Raw genomic sequence first — 25104 nt, forward strand, 5'->3', positions numbered from 1 at the left:
GGTTGTGAAGCGAAGGAGGCGGAGACGCTAGCGGATAGGTCGGCCCCAGGTGCTGGGAGTGGGTGTGGGAGAGGGGGTGGCCCGGCTCAGCAGGTTTGGCCCCCAACCCTGGGACGAAGACTCCAGGGTCTCTGGCCAGTGCTGGGGCCACAGCTCCCCCACATGCTCTTCCTGGCCTAGTCACTTAAATTCCAGTCTAGCCGCCTCTCCTCCTTCTCGCTGCCTTAGGGCCTGAGGCTCCCACCCACCGTTGGCACAAAGCCTTTCCTGGTCTATCTTCTCCCCGCTGGCAAGCTTGGAGCCATGGGAGAAGAGGTGGGAGAGGCACATACCAGGGTGGGGCCCCCAGCAGGCAGCGACTGCTCTGAGGCAGGCCCTGGGTGGAGGGGGCGGCTGCTCTTGGGCGCACACAGCTACTGCTGTGCTCTGCTTTCCCTGCAAGGCACCATCTCCCTATAACCCCACCCCAGGTCATAGGAGGAGTGCAAAGACCCCTGCTTCTGGTCACCGGGCTGTTTGGTTTCATAAAACACATCCAGATTCTCCTTGGGAAAGGGCAAGAAAAAAGGAGCTTTAGGAGCTTTCAAGGCTCCTGCTCACAGCCAAGGCCAGAGCTGGCAAGGCCTGAAGTTTAGGGCCCATCTGGTGCCAGCCCCATCCTGGCTGGGCTCTCTGGTAATCTTTCTGCTCAGTGGTGAACACAGAAGGCCGAGCCTGTTATCCATGACCCTTGACCTCTGCCCCACCACTTTGGAAGCCAAAGTCCTTGCCCATAAAACCAGTGAAAGAATCTGGTTCTCTTAGGGTGTCCAAGGTACAGGATGAAGTAAAACCACCGGGGTGGCAATGAGTTACTAGCCAGCAAAGGGTGGCCCAGTCTCCTCCCAAACAATTGAGCATGGCACTGATGAAGATGGGACTAAGCAACAGCCTCAGACACGGCCCTGAGAGACACTTTTGTCTCTCAGGTTTCTTGAAGCTGCTACAGTAGATACCTCCCCCCCCCGAACACACACACACACACACACACACACACACACACACACACACACACACTCTCTCTCTCTCTCTCACACTCTAAGGGTGACAATGACCAGAGTCCATTTACATCTGCCTTCTTCATTTATTTTTTTATTTGCAGGAGGAGTTGAAACAAATTTTAAGGGTGTTTTCATTTTTTCCCCCCTAAACATGAATCATTCAAGTAAAACCAACTTAACTATAGAAATGTAGCAAAGTAAGGGGAAAGAAGCACAACAACCCAAGAGGCAAAGGTTGGGGGGGGGAGAGGTGGGTGCAGTCCGCATATAACATATGCGTAAATGCCGTATGATTCACCTGCTCAGGACCGCCTCCCCAGAAGGCAAGCACAAGGACCCATTTTAAGAGGATGTTTTCCCCCCAAACATCCAAGAATGTTTCAACTTAAAGCTTAAGGTTAAAAAAAAAAAGGAAAAGAAAAAACAAACCCCCACAAACCACCCAGCCATAACCACCTTCCTTAATCGATCATAGGAGTTTCTTTTCATTTTATAAAAAGATTAATAAAAAATATTGAAAAAATTATTTTCTCATCTTATATTTGTAAAGATAATAGAATTCAGAAGTTTCTTAGAAAACAGACCAGAAACTGCCGTCCAGTTTCCACCCCTGTTGCTGAGAGGGTCAGCAGGACTACAAAGTTTGGGATACTAGAGCTGCTGGTGGAGAATGGGATGCCCAGCCCAGAAGAAATCAGAAAATATTGGGGTTGGGGGGGGGCATGTGGGGTGTGGTCAGCAGCCATGGGATGCATGGCTGTGCAGAAAAGGGGAACACAAGGTGGTCAGAAAGGCCTTGAACTCCTCCTCGACATACAAAACCGATTTTTACAAAGATCCAAGCAGTTTGGTCCCAAACTGAGGTGAACACTTCAATGTTTATTCACATGCTTTGTTTTCTCTTTGAAGAATCAAAGTTGCCCAAATTAAATCTTTCTGCTATTATTACTACATATGCCTAAAAAAAAAAAAAAAAAAAGGAAGAAGGGCTTTTAAAATCAGGATAAGGGAGAAGAGATTGAAAATCATCAAATTAGTCCTCTTAGCTCCAAATGAAAGAAAGAACAAAACTGTTGGTTTCTAATAGGGAACAAACCAAAATCCAAATATCGCTCTCCCCTCCCTACCCCAGCCCCCACCCCACACACCAACAACAAATGAGAAACACAGCTAAAGCCCAATGTGTTGTGTTCTGCTCAAGAGCCGGGCCTGACCCCAGGCTCCTCGGCCGGCCGCCTCTGTCCAGTGGGACGCAGCGCCTGGGATGCTTCCGGCTGTAGTAGGATTCTGCGCGGCTGGCTGGGGGGTAGGGGGGGGGATTTCTGCCATCTTGAGACTCCTCTGTTTTGCTCCTCACCAGCCATCTTCCCAGCGCCCTCTCTCCCCTGGGCAGGGACTGCCATCAGAGTGGCCCCTACTCAGTTGTGGGCTGTAAGTTGTCCTTCTCTTCTCGGTTCTCTGTCCCACTCTCGTCGTCTTCAATCTCCCCTTCCTCCCCACTAAACTTGTCGTGGGCCCATTTGGGGCTGGTGCTGGACTTCCGGAACATGAACCGGCCTCGACCCCGGGGGAAGGCTCCTCGGCCCCGGCCCCGGCTCACCCACTTCTCACTGCCTTCACCTTCACGGTCATCATGCTGAGAGAAAAGAAAATTGCCATCAATCCCAGACTGAAAAGTAGCCAAAGTCCTCTTTTCATCCAAATCTGACTTTCTCAAACCAGCCTTTTGCCCCACCCCACCCTTTGTTCCTTTTCTGTCCTCCTCCTGATCCACCCCCCTACAAAAGTGCTACTGATTCAGACCCAAGAGAATATTCCATTGGGTGCCTTAGGAATTCTGAGGCAATAGCCTGGGCATTACAATGATGATGATGAAACCTGCACTGAGCCCTAAAAGACCTTCACCTGCATTATCTCATTTCATCCTCACATCTACCCTCTATCATCATCATCACCCTCCACTCTGCAAAGGAACTTTAGGTGACTCCATGTTATTTAATATACCAGCTCTCAAAGGATGGGTCTGAGAAAGCCAAGCACACACCCAAACATGAAACTATGTCTGACCTGGGACGCCAGGCAGCTCACTAGGGCGCAAGCTCTCGCCTGCCCTCCCTACCCCACCCCCCAATCCCGGCCAAGAACACGCAGCGAGACCAAGGGCAAAATGACCTGGTCGTGGTCTCAGACCTGTGAGGAGCAAAGGTAGGACCTGGAACCCAGCCTCCCATCTTCTATCTCCCCTCTGTAATTTCATGCAAAGAGGCAGTGTGGCAGAGCAGGAAGAAACCCAGCCTGCATCCTAATCCTGCTCTGATGATCACACACGAGAGAAGGGCTCCAATGAGAGACTGAGTGAGAAAGCACTTTGAAAACTAGAAGTTGTTGTTACCTCATCAGCCCCATGGCTTCAAAAACTCTAAACCATCCCAAGTAGGACCTCAGGCTACGGGGATCAACTTGGCGGGAGGGCCAGCTACTTCCTGCCAGGGCTGCTCGTTCAACAGCCTAATCGCAGGAGGCCAACAATGCTCCGAACTTCAGGTGGCAGATGGTGACAGGGAGGACTCAGAAGGCCTTTGCCTTCCCCCTGTAGCAGTGCCACTCCAGCACCTATCCTGGGCCCTGCCAACTTTTCCCTAAGATGCAGGTCCAAGGGCCCCCGAGGAGTCTCAGAATAGGTCCCAGCGTCACCAGAAAAGCGAAGGTGGCTGTGCAGCCATCTACAAAACCCGTTTCTCAGCTGTGCAGCTGATAGTACAGACCCGTGCCAGCCCTTCTCATGAGTGATGGAGTCTCAGTTTCAAGTTTTCCTTGGTTACAACACCCAGAGAGTCCCATCTGCTTGGACCTGAGGAGCCCCAACATGAGGGAGGGAGGGAAGGAGACCCAGAAAGTGCTTGCTACCTAGGAGTGACCAAAAGCTCAGATGAGAGAAGCCCCAGTGACATTTCATTCTGGAGACAGAGCCCCTCCCTCAAAGAGATCCTGAGCTGTCTTTTCTATCTTGCACTAGGGAGTGACAGAGTGAACTGCGGACTTGGGGGAGGACTATGACCACATCCCTGGATGAAGGCTGGAGGGAGGCCGAGGGGGGATTAGCAATCAGACAAGCTCACAGACTCAAAAGGCCAGAGCAACCTTTCTCGCTTATCCTGGAATTCATATAGCTCTGAGGCCAGGATACTGCCCCCCAGGAGAACACTCCTCTGGCCAGCACCACATGGGCCCACAAGTACACATCCCCCCAGCATAGTCCGCCTGCACACACGCTTAATCACAGCTCTGGACAGACCAATGAAGCTTCGGTATCAGCCACGCTGTGTGCCAGAGGCCCTCTGGCCCTTCCTGGTTATCCCAGACACATACCAGGTAATACTTCTTGCTTTTGGGCGTGTACTCAGGGTCCCACTCCTCCTCCCGGTTTCTCTTTTGAAAATCGTTGTTGCTGTTGTTGTTGTTGTTACCAGAGTAGGAGCCTCTGCCCCAGCCTCTCCCTCTGGCTCGAAATTGCTGTGGCATAAATGGGGAAAAGGAACAAAGGACTGCATCAGGAGTGGAGAAAACCACTGCCGGGGCACCTGGGTGGCTCAGTCATTAAGCGTTTGCCTTAGGCTCAGGTCATGATCCCATGGTCCTGGGATCGAGCCCCACATCGGGCTCCTTGCTCAGCGGGAAGCCCGCTTCTCCCTCTCCCACTCCCCCTGTTTGTGTTCCCTCTCTTGCTATGTATCTCTCTGTCAAATAAATAAATAAATAAAATCTTTAAAAAAAAAAAGAAAAACCACTGCCTGCCTTCTGCTCAAATACTTCTCTGGCTCAGAACAGACAGCGGTCCTCTAGTCAATCTGCTGGTCAACTAGGTTCTAGCCGTTCCTTTTCTGCTCCCGTCTGTAGCCCACGCAGAGGGCCACGGGGCACAAGGCCCTCCCTACAGACGCAGCAGCAGTCAAGCTAAGTGGGGAAATTCGGAGGCCAGAAGCCCCGAGAGGCTTTCTAGGTAAGTGATTATGAACAGAAAAATAACTAAAACCAGAAAGCTTGGGGAAGAGGGGCACAGATTCTGGGATGTAGAGCCTGGATTACTTGTAGCAAGGGCAACAAAACTAGTAATCTGATAATCACATAACTAGAGTTGGGAGGAGCAGGGAGAGGGAGCAGGATCTTACGAAGGTCCCTCGAGCTCTGCCGCCTCTTTCACTTGGACCCACGAAGTCTTTGGTCCCTAGTCTTGACTTGTCAAAGCCCGTGGTGCTCTCTTCCCTCTCCTCCGTCTCTTCAGTGTACTCTTCCGCTTTATAGGAGTGGGATGACTGGGAGGAAGAGGAGGAGGACCGGGACCGGTCCCGTGCTCTCCGGTGCTTCCTATGAAAACAGAACAGCCGGGGATTTAAATCACTCGGCCCTAGCGGAGAGCCCTTGGCCGGGGCCTCACTGGTAAGGTGCACAGGACAACCAGGAGCGTATCTGTGGTAAGAAGACACTGAAGACATGTAACCTCAAAACTCGCCCCCACCTTACCCACCCAGGGTACCCAGAGAGCTTCCTCTCAATTCTGTGAATCGTGTTCAGTGACACATCTATTTCTTAGCCTGTGACGAACATGGGACATGCATAGCAAGAGGAAGAGAACATTGCCCCATATAATACACATGCATGAACTAGAAAGGCAGAAGGAAGCGAACACTGTATTGGGAACCATGATGTACTGGGTACTGGGACAGAGGCTTTATATAATACCATTTGTTTTATGCTTTACATTACTTTTATTTCTCTTAGGAAGAACATGATCTGCCTAATGGGCCTGTTCTAAAGACTGAACCAACAACACGCTTAAACACTTTACAGTGACAGAGCAAGCACGCAGTACATGGCAACCCTGATTATTCAGTAGTATTTCCCCATTTTATAGACAGAGGAGATTCAGGGTGACAGAGCTGGGAAGAACCTGGGCCCAAACCTAGCTCCAATTATACCACTACTCCACATAGCACCTCTCACTGAGCTCAAACAGGGTGAGTTATTAAGCACAGGATCTAGCAAAACTCTTCCCAGAGTGATTTCCCGCCCTTCCCTTCATCTGAGAGAAATTACAGACTAGGGCAAATGAGCTTACTACAGTGAGTCACTGTCTATGTACCAGATGTGGGTGCTGGCCCCGCCATGTGCGAATGGAGCTTACTGGCGGCCTGTAAGGTGGTAGAAAGGCCAGGCTCCCAGGAATAGAGGACAACTTACAGGGAGAAGCCAGCCAAGTGCCAGGAACCTCTCGCTGTCCGCCTCCATTATGCAAAGTATCCTGCCCCTTCTCCCACCACATTCCCTGACATTTAAGAAGCTCAAGAACTTAAATATTTAAATCCTAGCGGCTCTTTCTAGCATTTACTCCATAAACAGGGGAAGGCTAAGTTACTGTCATAGGATTTTTACAACTCAGATGTGTAACACTTGACTCCTTTAAGTCAGTGCTATTTCAAAAGGTTTTAAAAAAATAAGGCCAGATTTGAGTCCCAGCACCACCTTTTATTACTTGTGTGACCTTGGGTGAGCTGTCCTTCAGTCCTATGCAAAATAGTTCTTGTGAACTGAGGTGTGATGTAGAATGAGAACAACCATCTTGCTTCTTGCCCCAGTCACAGAATACTAGGGTTTCAAAGGTTACACAGCAAGACAGAGCAAGAGGCAGGTGCTCCAGGGAAAGCAATCAGGATCCCAACCCAAACCCAACCCTGAAACGTTTGAGGGGCTCTACGTCCTCTCCACCAGCAGCAGCATCAAGGACTGCTGAACCACCACTTCCACTCTCTGCTGAGGATGATCAGGTCCCTTACCAACAGGCAGCCCTGGAAGCTGCCAGGGCTCCCCAGGCACAAGTAACAAGATGGAGCAGCAGACAAAGTAGAACAGAACATCTGGGTTTTGATGTCAGCTGACAATTGTGTCATCTTAGACAAATCATTATGAGCTTAGCTTATCTTTCAAAATGGGCAAAATGGGTACCACACCAAGTGTCCAACTTATCTCAAAGGATTGTTATCAGAAAATGGGTATGAAAATGCTTGCCGGCTAAAGTTCACAAACAGCAAAAGTGGTACTGCTTCATATGGGAAAGTGTAGGACTTCAACTCTTCTATGTTTAATGAGACATGATTGAAAAGTCATGGGACTTTCACAGATGTAAATAGAAACGACAGGACCTTGGCATGAATGCTGCCCTATTAAGTTCAACAATGCTACCTTTGTTTAAAGAATATTTGGAACACCTCACTTGGAAGTGTCTGCGTAACTAGTTCTTAAAAGGCATTTAAGATCAACAATCTTGTCCTATCTAGTTTCATTCTATTTCTTTGACAATGTCATTAACCAGCCAACAACTTTGAGCCATTTCTGAAACAAAGCCTCCCCATGAAGATTTGCGATGAAAAAGAACGTATCAAAGAAATCTTATGTCTAACACAACCCAAAAGGAATTCCCAAGTGATTTTCCACTCTGTCCCTAAAGCCAAATTAAATGCCTGTCTCCCAGGAGGCCTTCTTTGGACAAGGATCACACACCTACTTTGATGCAGAAGTTCTGTTTTCAGCCAGGGACCTTACTTGACAGTTAGGTGGTATAAAAGAAGAAACTGCCTATCATTCCTAACCCTGAACTTCTCTGGCCTAGAAGGTCTGGTATACAGCCCAGAAGGAGCAGACAAGACACCCCACTGAGGAGTCTGAAGGAGGTAACAGGGGCTTACGTACTTCTGCTTCTTTGATCCTTTATGAGTTTTCTCTGTTTTCTCAGCTGATCTTTCCCTCGAGTGGCTTGAGTCTCTGGAATCCACTGATTCTCTTGATTTACCTCGTTTAAGATCTCTCTCCTTATGTTTTTTACGACGTTCAATATCAAGGCGGAGATCAACAGGATCATCTTTGTATTTTCCCTCAGCCTGCAAAAAGAGAAATCAAAATTAAGGTTTTTGGGATTCGGGGCTGTCAACTCAACCACCCCACAAACTGTGGTTTCTACTCCAATGGAGTGGTGCAGAGGAAGCACTGGGAGTGTGAGGCACCTCACCCAAGCTTGGAGGGATACAGGATGTCCCACAGAAGTCCCTTACTGAGGGTCCCTCACAGAACCCAAACCAGTTCTCTAAAATGATGACGACTGCCTTCTGAAAATGCTAGACACTGATCTCTCCTTGTTTGTTTCCTCTGTGGCCCAGTAATAACTCTGGCTAGCCTACACACTGAGTAGGCCAAAATCAGCATTAGAAGGTGGCCGGTTAGGCTGGCTCAGGCCTAGTCACCACCAAGCGTGGGAACGTTGGGGTCATGTCATCCTTTCCTACCTACACTGTGGCAGCCACCATGAGTTTATCCTCTCTTTGGAATGAGCTCTGAGTATGGAACCCAACAACAGGACTATGGGACACCAGCAGCCTTCCAAAATGCTTACTTACAGTGAGCAATTGCTTTAGAGAAGGAATATCAAAAACCACAATGGAGAATTCACAAAGTGGCAATACTAGGTCAAAATTTATTTTAAAAGGGGAAAAAGCAGCAGCAAAAAGGGAAAGCAAACTTTTTTTTTTTTTTTGCTGACTTCTTATTAAGTCGAACCCCCCAGGGCATGTGTGCGGCAGACACGGCAGTGGCGCTGTGTGCCCCAAACCAGGGCAAGGGCTTTCGACAGCTCTGGGGACACTCAGAGCACAGAGGGCCAGGCGGATTCAGGGACATCAAGCACTAGGACTTGCCTCATGGGAAGTAAAACCTCTCTAAAAGAGGAAGGAATGGGCAGTTCACTCCATATTAACATCTCATACAAACTACTAAACTTTTTGTTGAAATAAAGTTTAAGATTTATTTTTATCCTGTTCATTTCTGAGAGGGAATGGGGCCTCCGTACCCTCCAAAGACCCAAAAAGGCAGATGCTGCTCCCTGAGACCGTGCACCCACAGCACCTCTATGGAGTGGGCCTGAGAGGCCTAGAGGGCGAGCGCTCGTCTGCTGTCTCAAAGCCTTTCACAGGGTCAGTGCCAAGCTGGTGGGTGCATGGAGAAAAACAAAAGGGGGCTGGGAGAGGAGAGAGATCGTACAGAGGGCCTCTCGTCACATTTGACTATTGAGACAAGTTCGGAAGAACCGAAGATGAGTATCTTTTGAAAAGGTTTCAGCAGCACTGAAGAGCCATCTTTAATTTTAAATTTCAACTGTTTATGTGAATGAAGGTCCATAAATACTAAGAGACTTAAAAAAAAAAACCAAATCTATTATTTCATAGTAAAAGACTGCATACAAGCTTTAACCTCTTCATAACTCTGTTTGCGTGCACATCATTGCAAATGTAGCTGGGCTATCAAAATAATGTTTAGCTTTAAAGTAACAGTAACTGACAGATGATAAATATGGTACAATGTTAGAAAAAAAACTGGACTAGCTGTTTAAAACAGTCTACCATGTTAAGATATGAATATTTCACTCTCCTCTGACATGCATGTCTTTTTGAAATCATGGTTGGATATAGTGCATGTAATATAGTTGATTTGATAATACTTACAAGCAGAAAAATATCACAAAAAGTTTCTTCTCTCATCATGGGCACTTGTTCCAAAACTCCTCTCTTTTTTTTCTCAAGCTCACCTCAATAGACTTTGGGGTCATTTACCATATTCTAACCACTTCACAAAGGTTGTTGATACATTTAATAAAAATTAACCCTTTGTAGTTCATTTTTAGAATTATGCCCATCCTTAAAAGAAAAACACAAACTTAAGTAGAGAGTAATTTAAACAAACACATTTCTGTCAAGTTCATGCCCAACGCACTCATTTTGTTGGAATTACGATCAAAGCAACAGTTCACCTTGTAGCCAGGTTCCCGTGGACTTTTCATTTCATCATGAGCCAAACCATGTTTTCTGAATGTACTGGGAGAAATGTCTATCCTCCTAAACATTGAAAACAGAAAAACTGTTTAATATCCCCATAATGTGAATATACTATTGGTAATATTTTAGTTCCCCACTTGAGTAATAGAATCCTTTTAATTATGTTCCTTAACTTAAATATATGTGTTACTTATATTCTTTGCTTATCTATTTATCCTCTCCCATGGCGGGGGGGGGGGGGGGGGGGGGGGGGCAGGTGTGTGTGCATGTGCGCACATTCTCGAACTCAAACTGAACTTCTTATTCCTTCCCAGTACTGTTACAGGCAGGAAGACTCACCCACACCCACGCCTATAATCTCAAGTTCACATCAAGACTATCCATGCCCTGCTAACCTCAAAGAGCAGTTCTCGTCCTGGGAATAAGAATATAATGGCCCATTATTTACCTATGAGATTAGGTCTAGGTGAGAAAACCACCTGGCACATGCACACATCCCAAAGACTCCAGACCCAAAACTGTTGGAGAAACATGGTTCTCTTCCCTGCTGCAACAGAGCTGACTAGTACGAAATTAAAGCTGCAGTCAAGTTTGTTTCTAGACAAAGCCCCTATTTGCTGAATATGCTCCTACAACCGAATGTGACAGTCTTTAAAACTGCTGGGCTTTTAAACCCTTTGACATAATCCTACAAGCTCTCCCACCCACTGGAAATTCTTCCAGAAGAACTGCTCCATGGAACACATGCATTCCATATATTAGTTTTGCGTTCCATATATCAGTTTTGGAAAGAAACTTAACATTTACTCCACCTATAGAAAGTTCACAGTGGTCTCAGGTTACCATGTGCCAGCTTCCAAAAATACAAGGATTCATCTGTATCAAAAGGCTGGTCTTCCTCAGGCCCAAAGTGAGAAACTATAGTCATCAAGGCACGCCCTTTCCACTCAAACTACAAACGCCCACAGCTATCCTAGGGTCTAGAGAACGTTTACCCTAAACTCTGCTGCTAAGGCACCCACCTAACGTTGACAAGAACAAGACGAGTTTATTATTTGATGAGCAAGCTTTTATGGCCACCTCCAGTGTAAGGCCAAAGTCCTCACCTGTGTATCTCTGGGCTTTTCTTGTTTTTAGCTGCCTCCTGCTCAGTTCCTCTCTTTAGGTATTTAGTAAAGCGCTCATGCAATGTCATTCCTGAGGACCCAAAGTGATGCTCTGTGGGAATTCAAAGAAAAACACATTATGCTCCTAAAGGCAGACACAGTATTCAACTCTTCCGCATGAACCTGCAGCCACAGAGATGTGACTCAAGTGTCAAATCCATGTAACAGACACACTGAAAAGAGGAAAGAAAAACAGCTGGCTCAGACACAATCCAGTGTTGGGCACTGGATTTCCACGGTCACTCCCTTGTCTTAGGATGTGGTTACGCGGAAACCTAGAGCTCACTTCTCTATGAATCACAGCACCAACTCCCACTGGAGTTTAAGTTTTAGGTAGAATCTGTATCTGGCCCAACCCAGCTGCTGTATCACTTCTCTCTACCACTCCTGAACCTGCGCACCTGTTTGCCCAGGACATGGTAGAATAACGTGGGGAAGAAATTCACACCACAAGGTCTCTGAGAGACTTCAAGCAGCTTCCAACTGCTAGACAGGAAAGAAGAGGTGCTGCAAAAGCCATTTTTCATACTTCTTCCAGCATTTTAAACCTTACGTGAAGGATTTTACCTATTCTCACGATCACAGGTTACTAACATTTAGTCCTCAACTCTGTAATTAAAAAATGGAAACTCCTCCTTGGAAGGAATTTCCTTCGAGCCAGTCCCTAGCTTCAAAGGCCCTTTTGATGAGATAAAGGGACTCGAAAGGCTCCCTTATGCACCCACTCATCCTGCTTGTAGTGGAGGAAGCGAAGCACGCAGAAAGGGAGCCCGCAGCAGGCTGGGGTCTGCACTCACCTTTCACATGGTGAACAATGGTCACTATATGCTGGGCAAACAGTTCAGAGGGGCTCCGCTGAGACTGAGCTGACTGTATGTGCTGGAAAATGGAACGGAATTCCTGTTCCTTTTTGTTGCTATGGACTAGATCCCGACAAAGCTTGCGTTCCTGAGCCAATAAGCCACTGGGTCTGGAAAAGAAACACAGGGAGGCCCAGTGTAACAAAATATATACAGAAAGAACATTTTAAACCCTAAGAAGGCAATGCGCTTTTTCCCCCAAGAGTTTTAAATTTATCCACAAAGTTGCTTTTTGCTTCCCACCCAAGTTCAAAGTAACCTCAATGGACCATAATGATGGATAAGGGCATCCAAAATCTCTCTCCCCCCTTTTCTCACTGGGAGTCCTTAATAGGAACATATGGGCAGGGTGAAGTACTGACCCTCAGTGACTCTGTTTTCGGAGTCACTGCAGTTTTAACACACACAACAAATGAAAAGTATTTTAAAAGATCAACTAGCTTGGCCAGCCAGGACCACTCAGTGAAGTGGGAGGTGGCTGGAATGCTGCTCAGGTGGACTTCCCACTGGCAGTGGGGTTTTTACCCCAGGTACAAAACACAGCCTGGGCCTCCCCACTCTCCTCAAGTTCGGCCACGCACCTCTCCCCCCAGCCCCAACTTTAAAATTGCTACATTAGTTGATGGAGGTCTATAATAATAGACTTTGGTAACCTAGCTAAGAATGGAAAAGTGGATTCTGGATGGCTCCACAGGCAAAATCATCTTAAGCACATTTAAGGGAAAAAATGGGAAGATGGGGGATGGGGGTGGGGTAATGGATAGAGGTCAAGACGAGAGGAGACCCAACACCCAGAAAGCCAGTCACTGAAGACTGAAAGACACTTTACACACCCCTGTGATACTGCCCCCAACATATAACTGCTCAGTGACACGCTCTTCTCCACTGAAAACAGGCGGACGTATAAGCACTGAAACTTGGGACAGCAGGGGAAATACAGGAGGGGCCTGTCCTGGTTCCCGAACATCCTCAGGGAGAGGGGTTAGGAGATTCCCCTTAGACCACTAAAGCCCTGAAGTCAAGGACTACATCTCACCTTGCAAGGTCCTCATCAAAAGAGTCCATCCGGACATTGACCTGGGCCTCTCGGGTAATGGAAAAGGAAGACTTCCCTGTGGAAAAGTCTCCTTTGGCTCCTAGCTTCTCTCGGCTCTCAGAGGTCTTCCTCGGGGGAGGTGATGAGCTTTTCTCTTGGACTGCTTTGTAAGCGGTCACTCGGAAATTCTTTTCAGGCACAAACCCCCTGTGCCCACTTTCGGTTCTCTTGGGCCCTCCCCGATCCTCCTTCTTGGATCTCTCTGAGAAAGATTCCTCCTCCAGCTCCTCTGTTTTCCTCTGCTTTTCCTTCCCTGGAGGTGCATAAACCAGGCCCTCCCATTTGCCTGACTTCTCCTCCTCCTGGTTTTTGTTTGCACCTGCTAGGGCTTTCGACATAAATTTGGGTTCATCATCGAACTCCGATTCCTTCCTTCCCTTAGCTTTGTCCTTGTCTTGATCATCCACGTCCTCCTTATGGAAGTCAGCCATCTTCTTCTCAAAGTCATCTCGAAGCTTGTACCTTTTGGGAGACTGGCTACCCCGAAAAGACTTCTCGGTATCAGTTTTGGGAGCAAATGGATCAGATTTCATTTTTGCATCACCCAAGCCTGTGTCAGAGAAGCTCCCTTTCTCTTTCATTTTCTCTTTATCGGTATTTGTTTGTTTCTGTTCCTTATCTTTTCCATTCTCTGTCTTCTGCTCATCTAGGTACCTAGTTAAAAAAAAAACACAAGGGAGACACAAAAGAGGTCCTTTAAGCAACCTGATCTAAAACAGCACCATCTGGTCTTGTGTTTTTGATTCTTTGAACAAACACATCTTGTGGATTCCAGTGTTACCAAAGACTTTCTACTTGGTCACTTCCTAGTAATTTCTGAAAAGCGGCCTTCCACAGATCTATGAACTTGATGCCATTTAAGAGAAAAATACCCGGTCCATGGAGTTGTGTCTTAAAAGAGCAACCAAAAAGAAAACAGCAAAGGTAATTTTTAGGATACTAAAAAACAAAACCTACTTACCTGTAAGTGGTCTAGGAAAAAAAAAATTAAGGTCTTATCCAACCTTCACTCAGTCATTTAAAATCTGCTTTCAGCAAAGTTAACATAGAATGTTCAACCTTGGACTGTTTTGCTTTTATACAACTCACATTTGGAAATACAAGTCTCAAAAGAGACTTCATGTTTGCTTCAAGTCACCTAGAAGATCTAAATATGAAATATACTGTGAACACAAATAAAAACAAAATACAAGTTAATTGGGGGAAGGGGGCGGAAACCATCCTACTCGTTCTTATGGAAAAGCAGAGCTCGTGCCCGAGTCTCCTAATGAGACTCCCAGTCCTGGCAAGGAACCACACTTAACTTTAAAGCAGAGTAACTGAAGGCTGTAAAGTACAGAGGCTGAACATCTCGTTTGTACCATTAATGAAGAAAATCTAATCAAGTTATAGTGGCATTACTATGGCAAAGAAGAATCAAAGGAGAGCAGGGCATCAAAGAATATGCTAATAAGAAAGGGGACATGGGGGGGGGGGGGGGGGGGGGGTGGAACCCCCTGCCCAGTAAGTCCCTCTTGACAACCTGGTCCCAATACAACTTCCCTGTTACATCTCTGCCATCCCAATCCATCCAACCACACAAAGATTCAGGTTCCAACTCACCATGTCCCCCAGAAGAGAAAGACAGAAGCACGGTCACGTCCTCTCCTAACACGCAGCCTGATTGGCTTCTACCGGGACACACACCCACCTTGTGATTTTAAAACAAGGGCTTCCTGGACTAAGCCTCAGGCTTTCCCATCTGCCCAGTCTCCTCAACCGGAGCGTGTGAGGGTACGAGGTGTAGCTCTTCACCATGATGGGCTGATGCAGATTGATCACAGTAGATGGTGGGTTACAGGGTCTAACAGCTCCAATGGCCATTCATTTTGGCAAAGACCTTATTTTTTTGATAGCTGACCCACAAATCTCTACTGTTCTCTGGCTTACATTGGTAGAATCCAAGGCAAATTTTAAATGTGAAAACATCATTGCAGAGCAGTCTAAAGCAACTTTATGCTGCAATACAAATTCAGGAAGGTAGGAAAGCTAGAGTTAAGCTAAAGGTTTCCTTGGGTGGTGCTTTTCAAGTTTGCTAACACAAAGTTTAGGAAACAGGGATTACCTTATTACCACCAATCAGAGCTCGGAGATCACATTACAATTAAACTGCCAGCTGGTGAGCTAAAAACACAACCAGGGAGGGGAAACAAGATACTTGCCTCTTTGTATAGGCTGCTCCTCCTGGGGTAGCAGCCTCCTCCTTCTGAGATGAGCTATACGTGGAGCCAGTGGCCGGTGGACTCTTACCCACAGGGCTCTTTTTAGCTGGACTCAAAGACCCAGAGCCATGATCAAATGGACCTTGGTGTGTCCCAGCCTGGTACCCAGCACCACTCGGCAGAGTTGAGCCCATCTGGGATGTGCTGGAAAGTGGAGGGCTAGGTTTTGGCACAGGGCTAGGACGGGGTGAGCGCCGCCTCACCACCACAGACTGGAGTGGGCTTTTGAGAGCTGGGCTTCGCTCCCGGGGGCTCAACTCAGAGACTGCAGAGGCCCGTGATGCAGAACCAGCACTATATGTGGTGGCATCTGGCCATGGTTTCGAGCTGTCAGATGCTTTTGTATCTTGAGAAGTGCCTCCAGAGAACGTCTGCTCCTTGGCCTCGTCTCCTTGGTTATCCCCGGCAGCCTGAGATGGCCGGCTATCCTTGGAAGAGGACTTTTTCTCCTTTGCAGACTTGCGCTTAGAAGATTCCACTCGGCTGTGGTTGGAGGAAGAACGAGAGGATGAGGAGCGCCTTGACCTGTCAGAGGAAGACTTATCGGAGTTTCTAGAATGGCTCCTGGATCTCGGTGAAGGGGACCTTCTCTTTGGGGACCGGGATCGGGAGCGGCCCCGACGAGGACTGTATGCCTGCCGGTAATTCTGCCAATTGGAGCGGTAGTTTCCATAGCCACCTCGGTTATACTGGCCCCACGGATAAAAGCCTCTGTTGCGCCCACGGAAATAATAGGGCCTTCTATAGCCTCTGTTGTGACCTCGGAAATCCCGATTCTGATATACTCTTGGGTGATTTCTCTCTCTGTTATGAGCTGGAGAATATGATCTGGAACGAGACCTAGAACTGAAAAGGGGAATGGGGGAAATATTTGAATTTTTGACACAAGCCTTTTTATTTAAGAAATACCTGCCAATGAAGAGTAACAGTTTGAAATCTTGTTCTTATGTATTTTATTTTGTTTTGTTCTCAAAGAACAAACTTAAACATTTAATCCCACTGCTGACCCACATTAAGTACAAATAATATAGGTAAGAATCACCTTCATAAATGACCCACTGATATTGCTTCGTTAATACTGTAGCACATTTTAAACAGAAATGTATCTCTACAGTGACTAAAAGAATATCAAATGTTATTAATGTAGTAACTAAACACAACTGTTTTAATTAAAGTTACTTAGAGTTTAACAGGGGATTTTACAGGTCCCTATGTCGCTGGAAGTCAGGAAGAATACAAGCTCGGGTTCGCAGACTTAGGTGCAGACTATGCAGGTCCTTTGGCCCCTACACTGGTATAACATTTTACTCCTCATCCCGTTTAGCCCTCTCTGTCTGGGCAGGGCTACTTTCTTAGATTCCACTAAGACCTGGGATTGTAAATACATAGTCCCAAGCAAAGAACACGTAAATAGGAACTTGCCAAAGCTTAGAAGAATTCACTGAAATCAGGTCAGCAAAAAATATAAATAATGGTTTTTTACTGAGGACCTGGAAATGGTCTCACTACTCAGGTCAAGTTTCTGTTGTTGAACTACAAGATCCTAGCTGGGTGCCACAAGAGGGCACCATCTGATCATAAGACACCCAAGTACATAGGTTAACCAAAGAAAACTCCAAAATGAGCCCTCTTCCCGCATCACCACCCACATTTCTTTCAAGCCAACCTACAGCCTAGTGTTGTGTTCTTCTTCATTCAACAGCTTGGAACTCTAACTGAGCAAAGGCACATTTCCAGAACCACGGGGATTCAGTTCTCATCAGTGGTTCAGTGACCTAACTTTGTAAAAATTACATGTTTATGAATGCTAGGCTTGTCAATGACAGGGAGCTTTGTTTCTAACAAAAAGCCAAAAATTGTTATCTGTTAGTATAAAAATCCACTGGGGTTCTTGGATACCTGATGTGCCTAAGATACAGATCATTCACATTAACCGCTATTCCTGAGTAGTTACATAAAAATATGTAAAATTATTAGAAAAGTCTTTCCAAAAATATTTTCTTCAGATACCGTAGAATCAACAGAACTTTTCATATTAGACCTAACTAGGAACAGATACATTTTGTTTGCTTGTTTTATAAATAACTCCATTTAGCAAATGTGACAGGTCTTGACTAAACAATGGTGCTTTTAAAAAGAAACTTACATTTAATTTAATCTAAAGAAGATAAAGTAAAATTGGTCTTCCACTCCTTACTACCCATGGGGTTCAAGTTCTTTATCTACCCTGAGAACAAGAAGTGACTGGCAAAAATGCATCATATTGCTGGTTGTTAACGGTTGCTATTTAAGTACAATTAAAAAACAAAAACAAAAACTTACCTTCCAAACTTTTCATTCGAAAACAGTAACAATATAAGAAAAGAAGGAAGAGGCAGATGCAGGCTATGAAACTGAACATGACCCGATTAAATGGCTATACTTGAGGGAGGTGATGCACCACCAGCACTAAGGAGGGTTTAATTCATGTTCCCATCCTCAGAGGCTACTGCTGCTTCTGTCACCAATTACTAGTGAGGGCCCTGTGGCATACTGCATCCAAAACCCGCAGTCATTGCACAGATGCAGGAGCATGAGTCTCTGCAGATTGCAAATGAAGTTATTTACGAGAAGTCACTTAAAAGGATACAGTCTGTGAAATACAAGGAAACAATCAATTTTCTCCAATTCTGTAGAACTCAGCAGTTAAGTTAATTTAAAGGCATGGTTTCTCAAACTCTCTGGATAGTATACTTTCCTTGTAGGAGAGGGAAAACAAAAGAAAAAAAAAATCATGGAACAGATAAGCCAGAAATAAAAACTGAACATCCAGTGGCAAATTTATCTGTTTCTAAAAAACAGAGATGTCAGACTAGAATCGAGTATAAAAACATGTTTTCTGTGAAGAAATTCCTCCAAAGTAACAATCTTCTCAGTATAAGATAGCACATAAAGTGGCTCTAGACCTACCCCAGCACATATTGCCCAAGATATTTTTCCCTCATTTGCCAAGTCAATGACCATGCCAAATAATCTGTCGAATACGGAGAAGAGATCTGTCTAGATAGATCTGCCCAGAATCCCAGTTATCATAGATAACTTCACAGCTGGTTAGCATTTTTCACTTTGGGTTGTGTCAGTTCAATTTTGTCACTCAGTTTTGGTTGTATAGCTTGTTTTTGAGCCAATTACTTAATTTCCATTTACTCGATTAAGTTTTCAAGTGTTACCTTTCAGAACCAACTGAGCTAAACTGAAATTTAAATGGCCCAAATCCAAAGACTCTGGGTGCAAGGCAGGCATTACTAAAAGTCGCTGCTCGATCCCATATCTTGATAGCAACTTCCTAAGGTAGATAAATATACTTAGTGGGTTTCCCTCTTCTTTTTTCAGAGAGGTGAAAGGTGGGATAGAATTTTACTTAAATGGACTCTCACACAATTGGGCAATAACCTCTATCTAGCCTACAGCTTGAACTAAGTTTGATATAAAAATGCATGCCCAAAAAACAAAGAGGAGAGGAAAGGCTAGGACTCATTACCCTCAAGGTGTAATGTTATCTTTAAAAATAAAAATTAAAAAAATCTAGTGTTTCTTTTGTTTGAGGAAGAGACTCACTATATTCTACCTTATTATCAGAATCATTAATATTTATGGACGCCAACTTTTTAATTCACCCTCTGGTCTGAAATTAATTTTCAGGCAGGTCTCTTACAGATCGATTTAAGAATTAACTTGTTCTCATCACTTCTTGGCCTTCTGGCTAAGATCAAGTAAAGAATTAACTTGTTGGGAGGGAAAAAAAAAAGAATTCCACCAACGATCTCTTGAAGACATTTTAGGAATACTACAGGGCTATGGGAATAAAGAATGAAGCTTAATAACTACTTTTCCTGAGGTTTATTTTAAATTTCATAATCAGTTCATTTAACAAAAGAATTCTAAATACTCATGTGAAATAAAGAGTGGAGGGGGGGGGTTCCAAGCGGTGAGACTGAGAAATTACCTCCTGCCTGGTGCAATTCTGACAAAAAGAACAAAACTGTGCACATTATTCCCCTTTTTGTAGTTAAATACATCGACATTCACATGTAGAAACTTGTATATACTAAAAGGTTCTTGTCTACTCAGAAAAGAAAATTAAAACAGTTTTAAAGAATGAAAAACCCAACTCCCAACACATCAAAAGAGGAAAGGCGCTGGAGGGTTAGCATCCTATTTTAAGACATAACTGAAATAGGGAAATCCACCTAAAGATGTGAATACTGACTGAATTAAAGAACACTGGCAATAAAATCAAAAGAATTCTTTGTTCACTTAGGCAAAGTGATGTCTCCAAGAGTGATTTTCGGATAGCTTTGCTGTGAGTTACTAGACAGACACCGCTTGTTAGGAACTGGCACATCAGGTGAACGTTTACAAATGATTCCCGTTAAGTTTTTACGGTTTAATTACGTTAGAGTTAATAAGGCTTCTCTCCTCACAGTGTCAGTCATACTATTAATCCTCTCAGCTTTCCTTTCTTTGCCGAGGATGCATATAAACTTTGGTCCAAAGCCTCCAAAAATACTCCAGGAAAAAACAATCAGGTGTAGAGATTTGAAGCAAGCAGTTCAGATAAAGAAAAAAATGCTCTTTCGTCCAAAGTAGATGAGAAACAGTACATACTGGCAGAGGAGAAAAGGAATTAGGCAAACAGCATGGCAATCAAAGGTGATTTGGATTCGCAGCATTTCAAGAGACCTGTAATATCTTACAGCCCAACCCTCCGCCTTAAGCCAACCCACTCCAACTGACACTCACAGAAAGAGTTAGCAAAAGCTCTTCAGAGACCCACAATGACCGATGCAATGGTTATCCTGATACACAATCACATCCCCTTACCTCAGCCTGCGCTTCCTTGAACGAGAGACAGATCGACTTCGGGACCGAGACTTCGAAAATGAACGAGAACGAGATCTTGATGCAGATCTTGAGCGAGAAGAGCGAGATCCAGACTTGGATTTGTTTGTTTTTGACATCTCTGAAGAGGTCACTTTTCAATTATACCTAAAGTAAGAAAACAGATTCAAACAAATGAGGGAATACCTTTGCAAACTTCAACTTCTAATGGACACTTAGAAACAAAAACCACACACACACACACACACACACACCACACACACACACAGATAAAATGACTGATTAAAAACACTCTGCCCTGTTACCAAGAGGGATTTCTATGATAATCATACTTCAATTAAAAAAAAATTTTTTTTTTTAGGGGCACTTGGGTGGCTCAGTTGGTAGAGCATGCAACTCTTGATCTCAGAGTTGTGAGTTTTGAGTCCCATGTTGGGCATGGAGCTTACAAACAAACAATTTTTTTTTAAAAGGAGGGATTTCTAAGCAGTACAGTTCCAAACAGTCCAAGACACAGCAGCAAATAGAAAATTTGACCTGTAGCCCTGATTTGGGAACACAATGAAACATTAACAAAAGTGAGGGGAACCACCAATGATTTGGTGCATACTGTCTTTTTTCCATAAACAAATTTTTCAGACTAAGTCAGCTGTTAAAAGTATTGAGACCTAAGACAGGTTTCCCAATTCTAAGAAAGAAAACTCTGTGCAATGGTATCTTGGTTACTGAGTGTATGGCAACATCTGGCCATTCTCCACTCCCTGCGCTTTAAAGTCATGAGGTAAATCCTTAATATTTAATTCCAAGGAAAAGATTTAAAAAGTGTGACAGAATAACAAATGGGGCTAGGAAAACTGGACAGCTACATGCAAAAGAATGAAACTGGATAACTTTCTTACACCACACACAAAAATAAACTCAAAATGGATTAAGGACCTAAATGTGAGACCTGAAACCATAAAAATCCTAGAAGAGAGCAGAGGCAGTAATTTCTTTGACATTGGCTATAGCAACATTTTTCTAGATAAACCTCCTGAGGCAAGGGAAACAAAAGCAAAAATAAACTATTGGGACTCCATCAAAATAAAAAACTTCTGCACAGTGAAGGAAACAATCAATAAAACAAAAAGACAACCTACCGAATGGGAGAAGATATTTGCAAATAATGTATGTTGGGAGTTGCTATCCAAAATATATGAAGAACTCCTACAATTCCAGACACACACACACACACCCCCATTAAAAAATGGGCAGAAGACACAGTCAGACATTTCTCCAAAGACATATACAGATGGCCAACAGAGGAAAAGAGCTCAACATCACTCATCATCAGGGAAATGCAAATCAAAAACCACAGTGAGGTATCACCTCATACCTGTCAGAATGGCTAAAATCAAAAACACTAGGAACTACAAGGGTGGGTGAGGATGTGGAGAAAAAGGAACCCTCCTGTGCTGTGGTGGGAATGCAAGCTGGTGCAGCTACTGTGGAAAACAGTACGGAGGTTCCTCAAAAAATTAAAAATAGAATTACCATATGATCCAGTAATTCCACTACTGGATACTTACCCAAAGAATATGAAAATGCTAATTCAAAAAGACATATGCATCCCTATGTTTATTGCAGCATTATTTACAATGGCCAACATATGGAGGTAACCCAAGTGTCCATCAACAGATGGATAAAAAAGATGTGGATTGGGCAGCCGGGTGGCTCAGTTGGTTAAGCATCTGGACTCTTGATTTTGGCTCAGGTAATGATCTCAAGGTATTGGGCTCTGCGCTCAGTGGAGAGTCAGCTTGAGATTCTCTCTCCCTCTCCCTCTGCCCCTCCCCAACCCACCTTCTCTCTCAAATAAATAAATCTCTGAACAAAATGTATTTTCAAATACTCTAATACCATGGTGGCATGTTACTAAATCCTGTAAAATACAGGATAGCAACCCATAAACACAGTACTAGGGTAATTTATAAAGTGAAGAACTGTCACTTTCCTCTAGTTCTTCTTTAGCATCAAGGGTCAACCTTTTTTCAGGTTTCCCATGAAAAAACAAAATTTTCTTTTTCCTTTTCTTTCCTCCCCTGGAGGAATGAATAGAGAGCCTCAGAGTTGCCCTGACAAGTTTGCTTGGTTTGGTCTTCAAGGTACCTACATCAAGGGAACTCACTTATCCTCCTTTATACCCTACTACAACTCTGGGCATCTTCCAAGCAGAAAGTTGAAGTGCTATAGCACATGCCTATTAAAGACCAGGAAGAACAAGGGATCTGTCAAAACCCACAAAGCTAGTTAACAGCCAAACCAGGCCAAAATTCCAGTGCTTACTCTACCACACATCGCTGCCTCACTGCTTCGCTGAAGAGTCTTTTATGATGCTGCCCCTGGCTTGGGAAGGGAAAATGATAATCAGCAAACATGTCACCCTCCGCTACCTCTTGGATTTTGTTATTCAGATCTCAGCTCAAAAGCCATCTCCTCAGAGGTTCACCTGACCACACAATCAAAAGTAGCCACCCAGTCCTTCTCTAGGGTGCTCCAGGTCATAGGGGAAATAACCATAACCATGAAAAAGAGATGTGATTTACAGGAGCACGGAGAAACTGCTAGGAAGCCAGAGATAAAGGGTAATGAGTAAGACATTGCTAAATGAGGATGCCGAAGACCTAGAGTCTAGACCCTACCAAAGGGACTGAACTGTTGTGTGCTTCAGCAAGGTCGAAGAGATTTCCATTTGAAGCCGATTTTTGGCAGTAGTCATTATGCGAAGTCAGGGTAGAGGACTAAGTTATTCAGAGATAGGAGGTGGAGGTGTAACTGAGCAATTTATACAAATTGAGTATGGAAATGCATTTTGTTTTTCTGGTTGGCCTTCAGGATGTCTTGGGTTTTTCTGGGTTCAGTCTTGCTGAATGGCTTTTTTCTGTCACAAGTTTAAGGCTATCTCTGTCTGCCTCATAAAATCTCTGCCCAATCTTCAATTTTAGCTTGAGCCAGAACAGAAAATCCTTTTAGATCATTCACACAACAGGTGGACAATATCAGACTTTAAAAGAAAAGGTGGGGAAAAGCGGCAAGTTAGTGTCAAAGGCAATGCTCATTTCAACCCTCAGAAACTGGAAAATTAAGAAGCTAATTTTCAGGGGTGCCTGGGTGGCTCAGATGGTTAAGCATCTGTCTTCAGCTCAGGTCACGGTCTCCAGGTCCTGGGGTTGAATCCCACGTCGGGCTCCCTGCTCAGTGGGGAGTCTGCTTCTCCCCCTCCCTCTGCCATTCCCCTATGCTTGTGCTCTCTCTCGCAAATGAATAAAATCTTTTTTTTTTAAAGCTAATTTTCACTAGGAGGAAGAAAATGTTGTCACCTAAATACAGAAAGAGCCAAACTTAACATTTCTACATATATTAAACTTACTAAAGGGGCACGTGGGTGGCTCAGCCGGTTAGGCTTCTGCCTTCGGCTCAGGTCATGGTCCCAGGGTCCTGGGATCAAGTCCCACATCGGGCTCCCTGCTCAGCAGGAAGCCTGCTTCTCCCTCTCCCACTCCCCCTGCTTGTGTTCCCTCTCTCGCTGTGTCTCTGTCAAATAAATAAATAAAATCTTAAAAAAAAAAAAAACCTTACTAGAATTGACAAGTACGCTTAAGAGTCACAATACTGTAATACCACCCCCTTACTCCTACTCCTGGAACTTTTTAAATGTGAATTGAAACTAATTTTAAAAACATCATTATACCCTGAGATGTAAATGGAATAATTTTGGATGATACCAAACCACAGGGGCAAATAAATCAATGAATCATTTAACGCATTCAAGAGGATGCTAGCTAGTGGATAAACACTTAAAACTAAAGCGGATTTGGGGTACCTGGGTAGCTGAGTTCAGCTCAGGTCTTGATCTCAGAACTGTGAGATTGACAGGACTGGGTGTGGAGGCTGCTTAAGATTCTCTCTCTCCCTCTTCCCCACCCCTCCTTAAAAAAAATTTAAACCAGATTTTATTTTGCCTCCATGGAGCTTATTAGAGTCTAGAGGTGCTGAGAGACAACAAATAAGCAACCAAGCAAAAATGTAATTACAAATTCTGGCAGGTACTAGAAGACAAAGACCATATAACGTTAAATTTATACAGTGTAGTAGTGACTTACTAAGATGGTCACGAGGTGGCATTTAAGCTGTCACCTGAAGACTAACAAAGAGCAAGTTATATGAAGAGAAAGAGAAAGAAGTGTCCAAAAGACATTAAGTTTTTTCTCTTGATATACATATATATTTCTTAGTATAAGGTAAGGACAATCTTAAGTAAAGCCATTTAATCAAATAAGCAAAGTCCATTCAAAACAACTCTCTGAAGACTTTTAGACATCAGTGTGATTACACACACCTTTACCTCTTTCTACCATTTCTTCTGTGTCCATATTCTACAAAAATATTGGGAAGTGAGAAAGACAAATACCACCTTGGAAATCAATTTGGCACCTTTTAACATGTTACCTAGCATTTGATTTCTGTTCAAACTAGAATTCCCCCAAAAGAAGTTTTGCTTCTTCAACAAAGCTCACCCTTCCTGGAGAGGCTGTTTCATTTAGAGTATTATAAAGAAGTCCAGTCCCTACAGAAGAACTATGGCATAATATGACGGCTCATGACTATGAAATGTGGCTCAGGTAAAAACATGTCCCCTCAAACACAATTTGGGTAAAAACTGCTCACAAGGTAAGGGAGGGGTGCGTGGGTGGCTCAGTCGTTAGGCGTCTGCCTTTGGCTCGGGTCTTGATCCCAGGGTCCTGGGATAGAGCCCCGCATCGGGCTCCCTGCTCCACGGGAAGCCTGCTTCTCCCTCTCCCACTCCCCCTGCTTGTGTTCCCTCTCTCGCTGTCTCTGTCAAATAAATAAAATCTTAAAAAAAAAAAAAAATTAAGGTAAGGGA

The 25104-nt window shown here is 44.5% G+C and overlaps 1 protein-coding gene across 3 annotated transcripts in view; it reads right to left on the bottom strand.

Moving 5' to 3' along the window:
- Positions 1 to 1103: 1103 nt before the first annotated feature.
- Positions 1104 to 25104, bottom strand: part of THRAP3 (thyroid hormone receptor associated protein 3) — a 74074-nt gene continuing 50073 nt past the window's right edge. For all 3 annotated transcript variants that reach the window (XM_025855663.2, XM_025855664.2, XM_025855665.2), the window contains 10 exons: positions 20163 to 20327; positions 15240 to 16145; positions 12979 to 13692; positions 11880 to 12052; positions 11023 to 11134; positions 9892 to 9976; positions 7785 to 7972; positions 5210 to 5405; positions 4410 to 4553; positions 1104 to 2676 (listed from right to left, as the gene is read on the bottom strand). In XM_025855663.2, coding sequence (XP_025711448.1) covers positions 2455 to 2676; positions 4410 to 4553; positions 5210 to 5405; positions 7785 to 7972; positions 9892 to 9976; positions 11023 to 11134; positions 11880 to 12052; positions 12979 to 13692; positions 15240 to 16145; positions 20163 to 20299 — 2877 coding nt within the window. In that variant the 5' untranslated portion in view covers positions 20300 to 20327 and the 3' untranslated portion in view covers positions 1104 to 2454. The remainder of the gene's footprint in view (positions 2677 to 4409; positions 4554 to 5209; positions 5406 to 7784; positions 7973 to 9891; positions 9977 to 11022; positions 11135 to 11879; positions 12053 to 12978; positions 13693 to 15239; positions 16146 to 20162; positions 20328 to 25104) is intronic.

The sequence above is a fragment of the Callorhinus ursinus genome, unplaced genomic scaffold (assembly GCF_003265705.2).
Source record: "Callorhinus ursinus isolate GAN/ISIS: 27379988/994484 unplaced genomic scaffold, GSC_fseal_2.0 scaffold18, whole genome shotgun sequence".
NCBI lineage: Eukaryota > Metazoa > Chordata > Mammalia > Carnivora > Otariidae > Callorhinus > Callorhinus ursinus.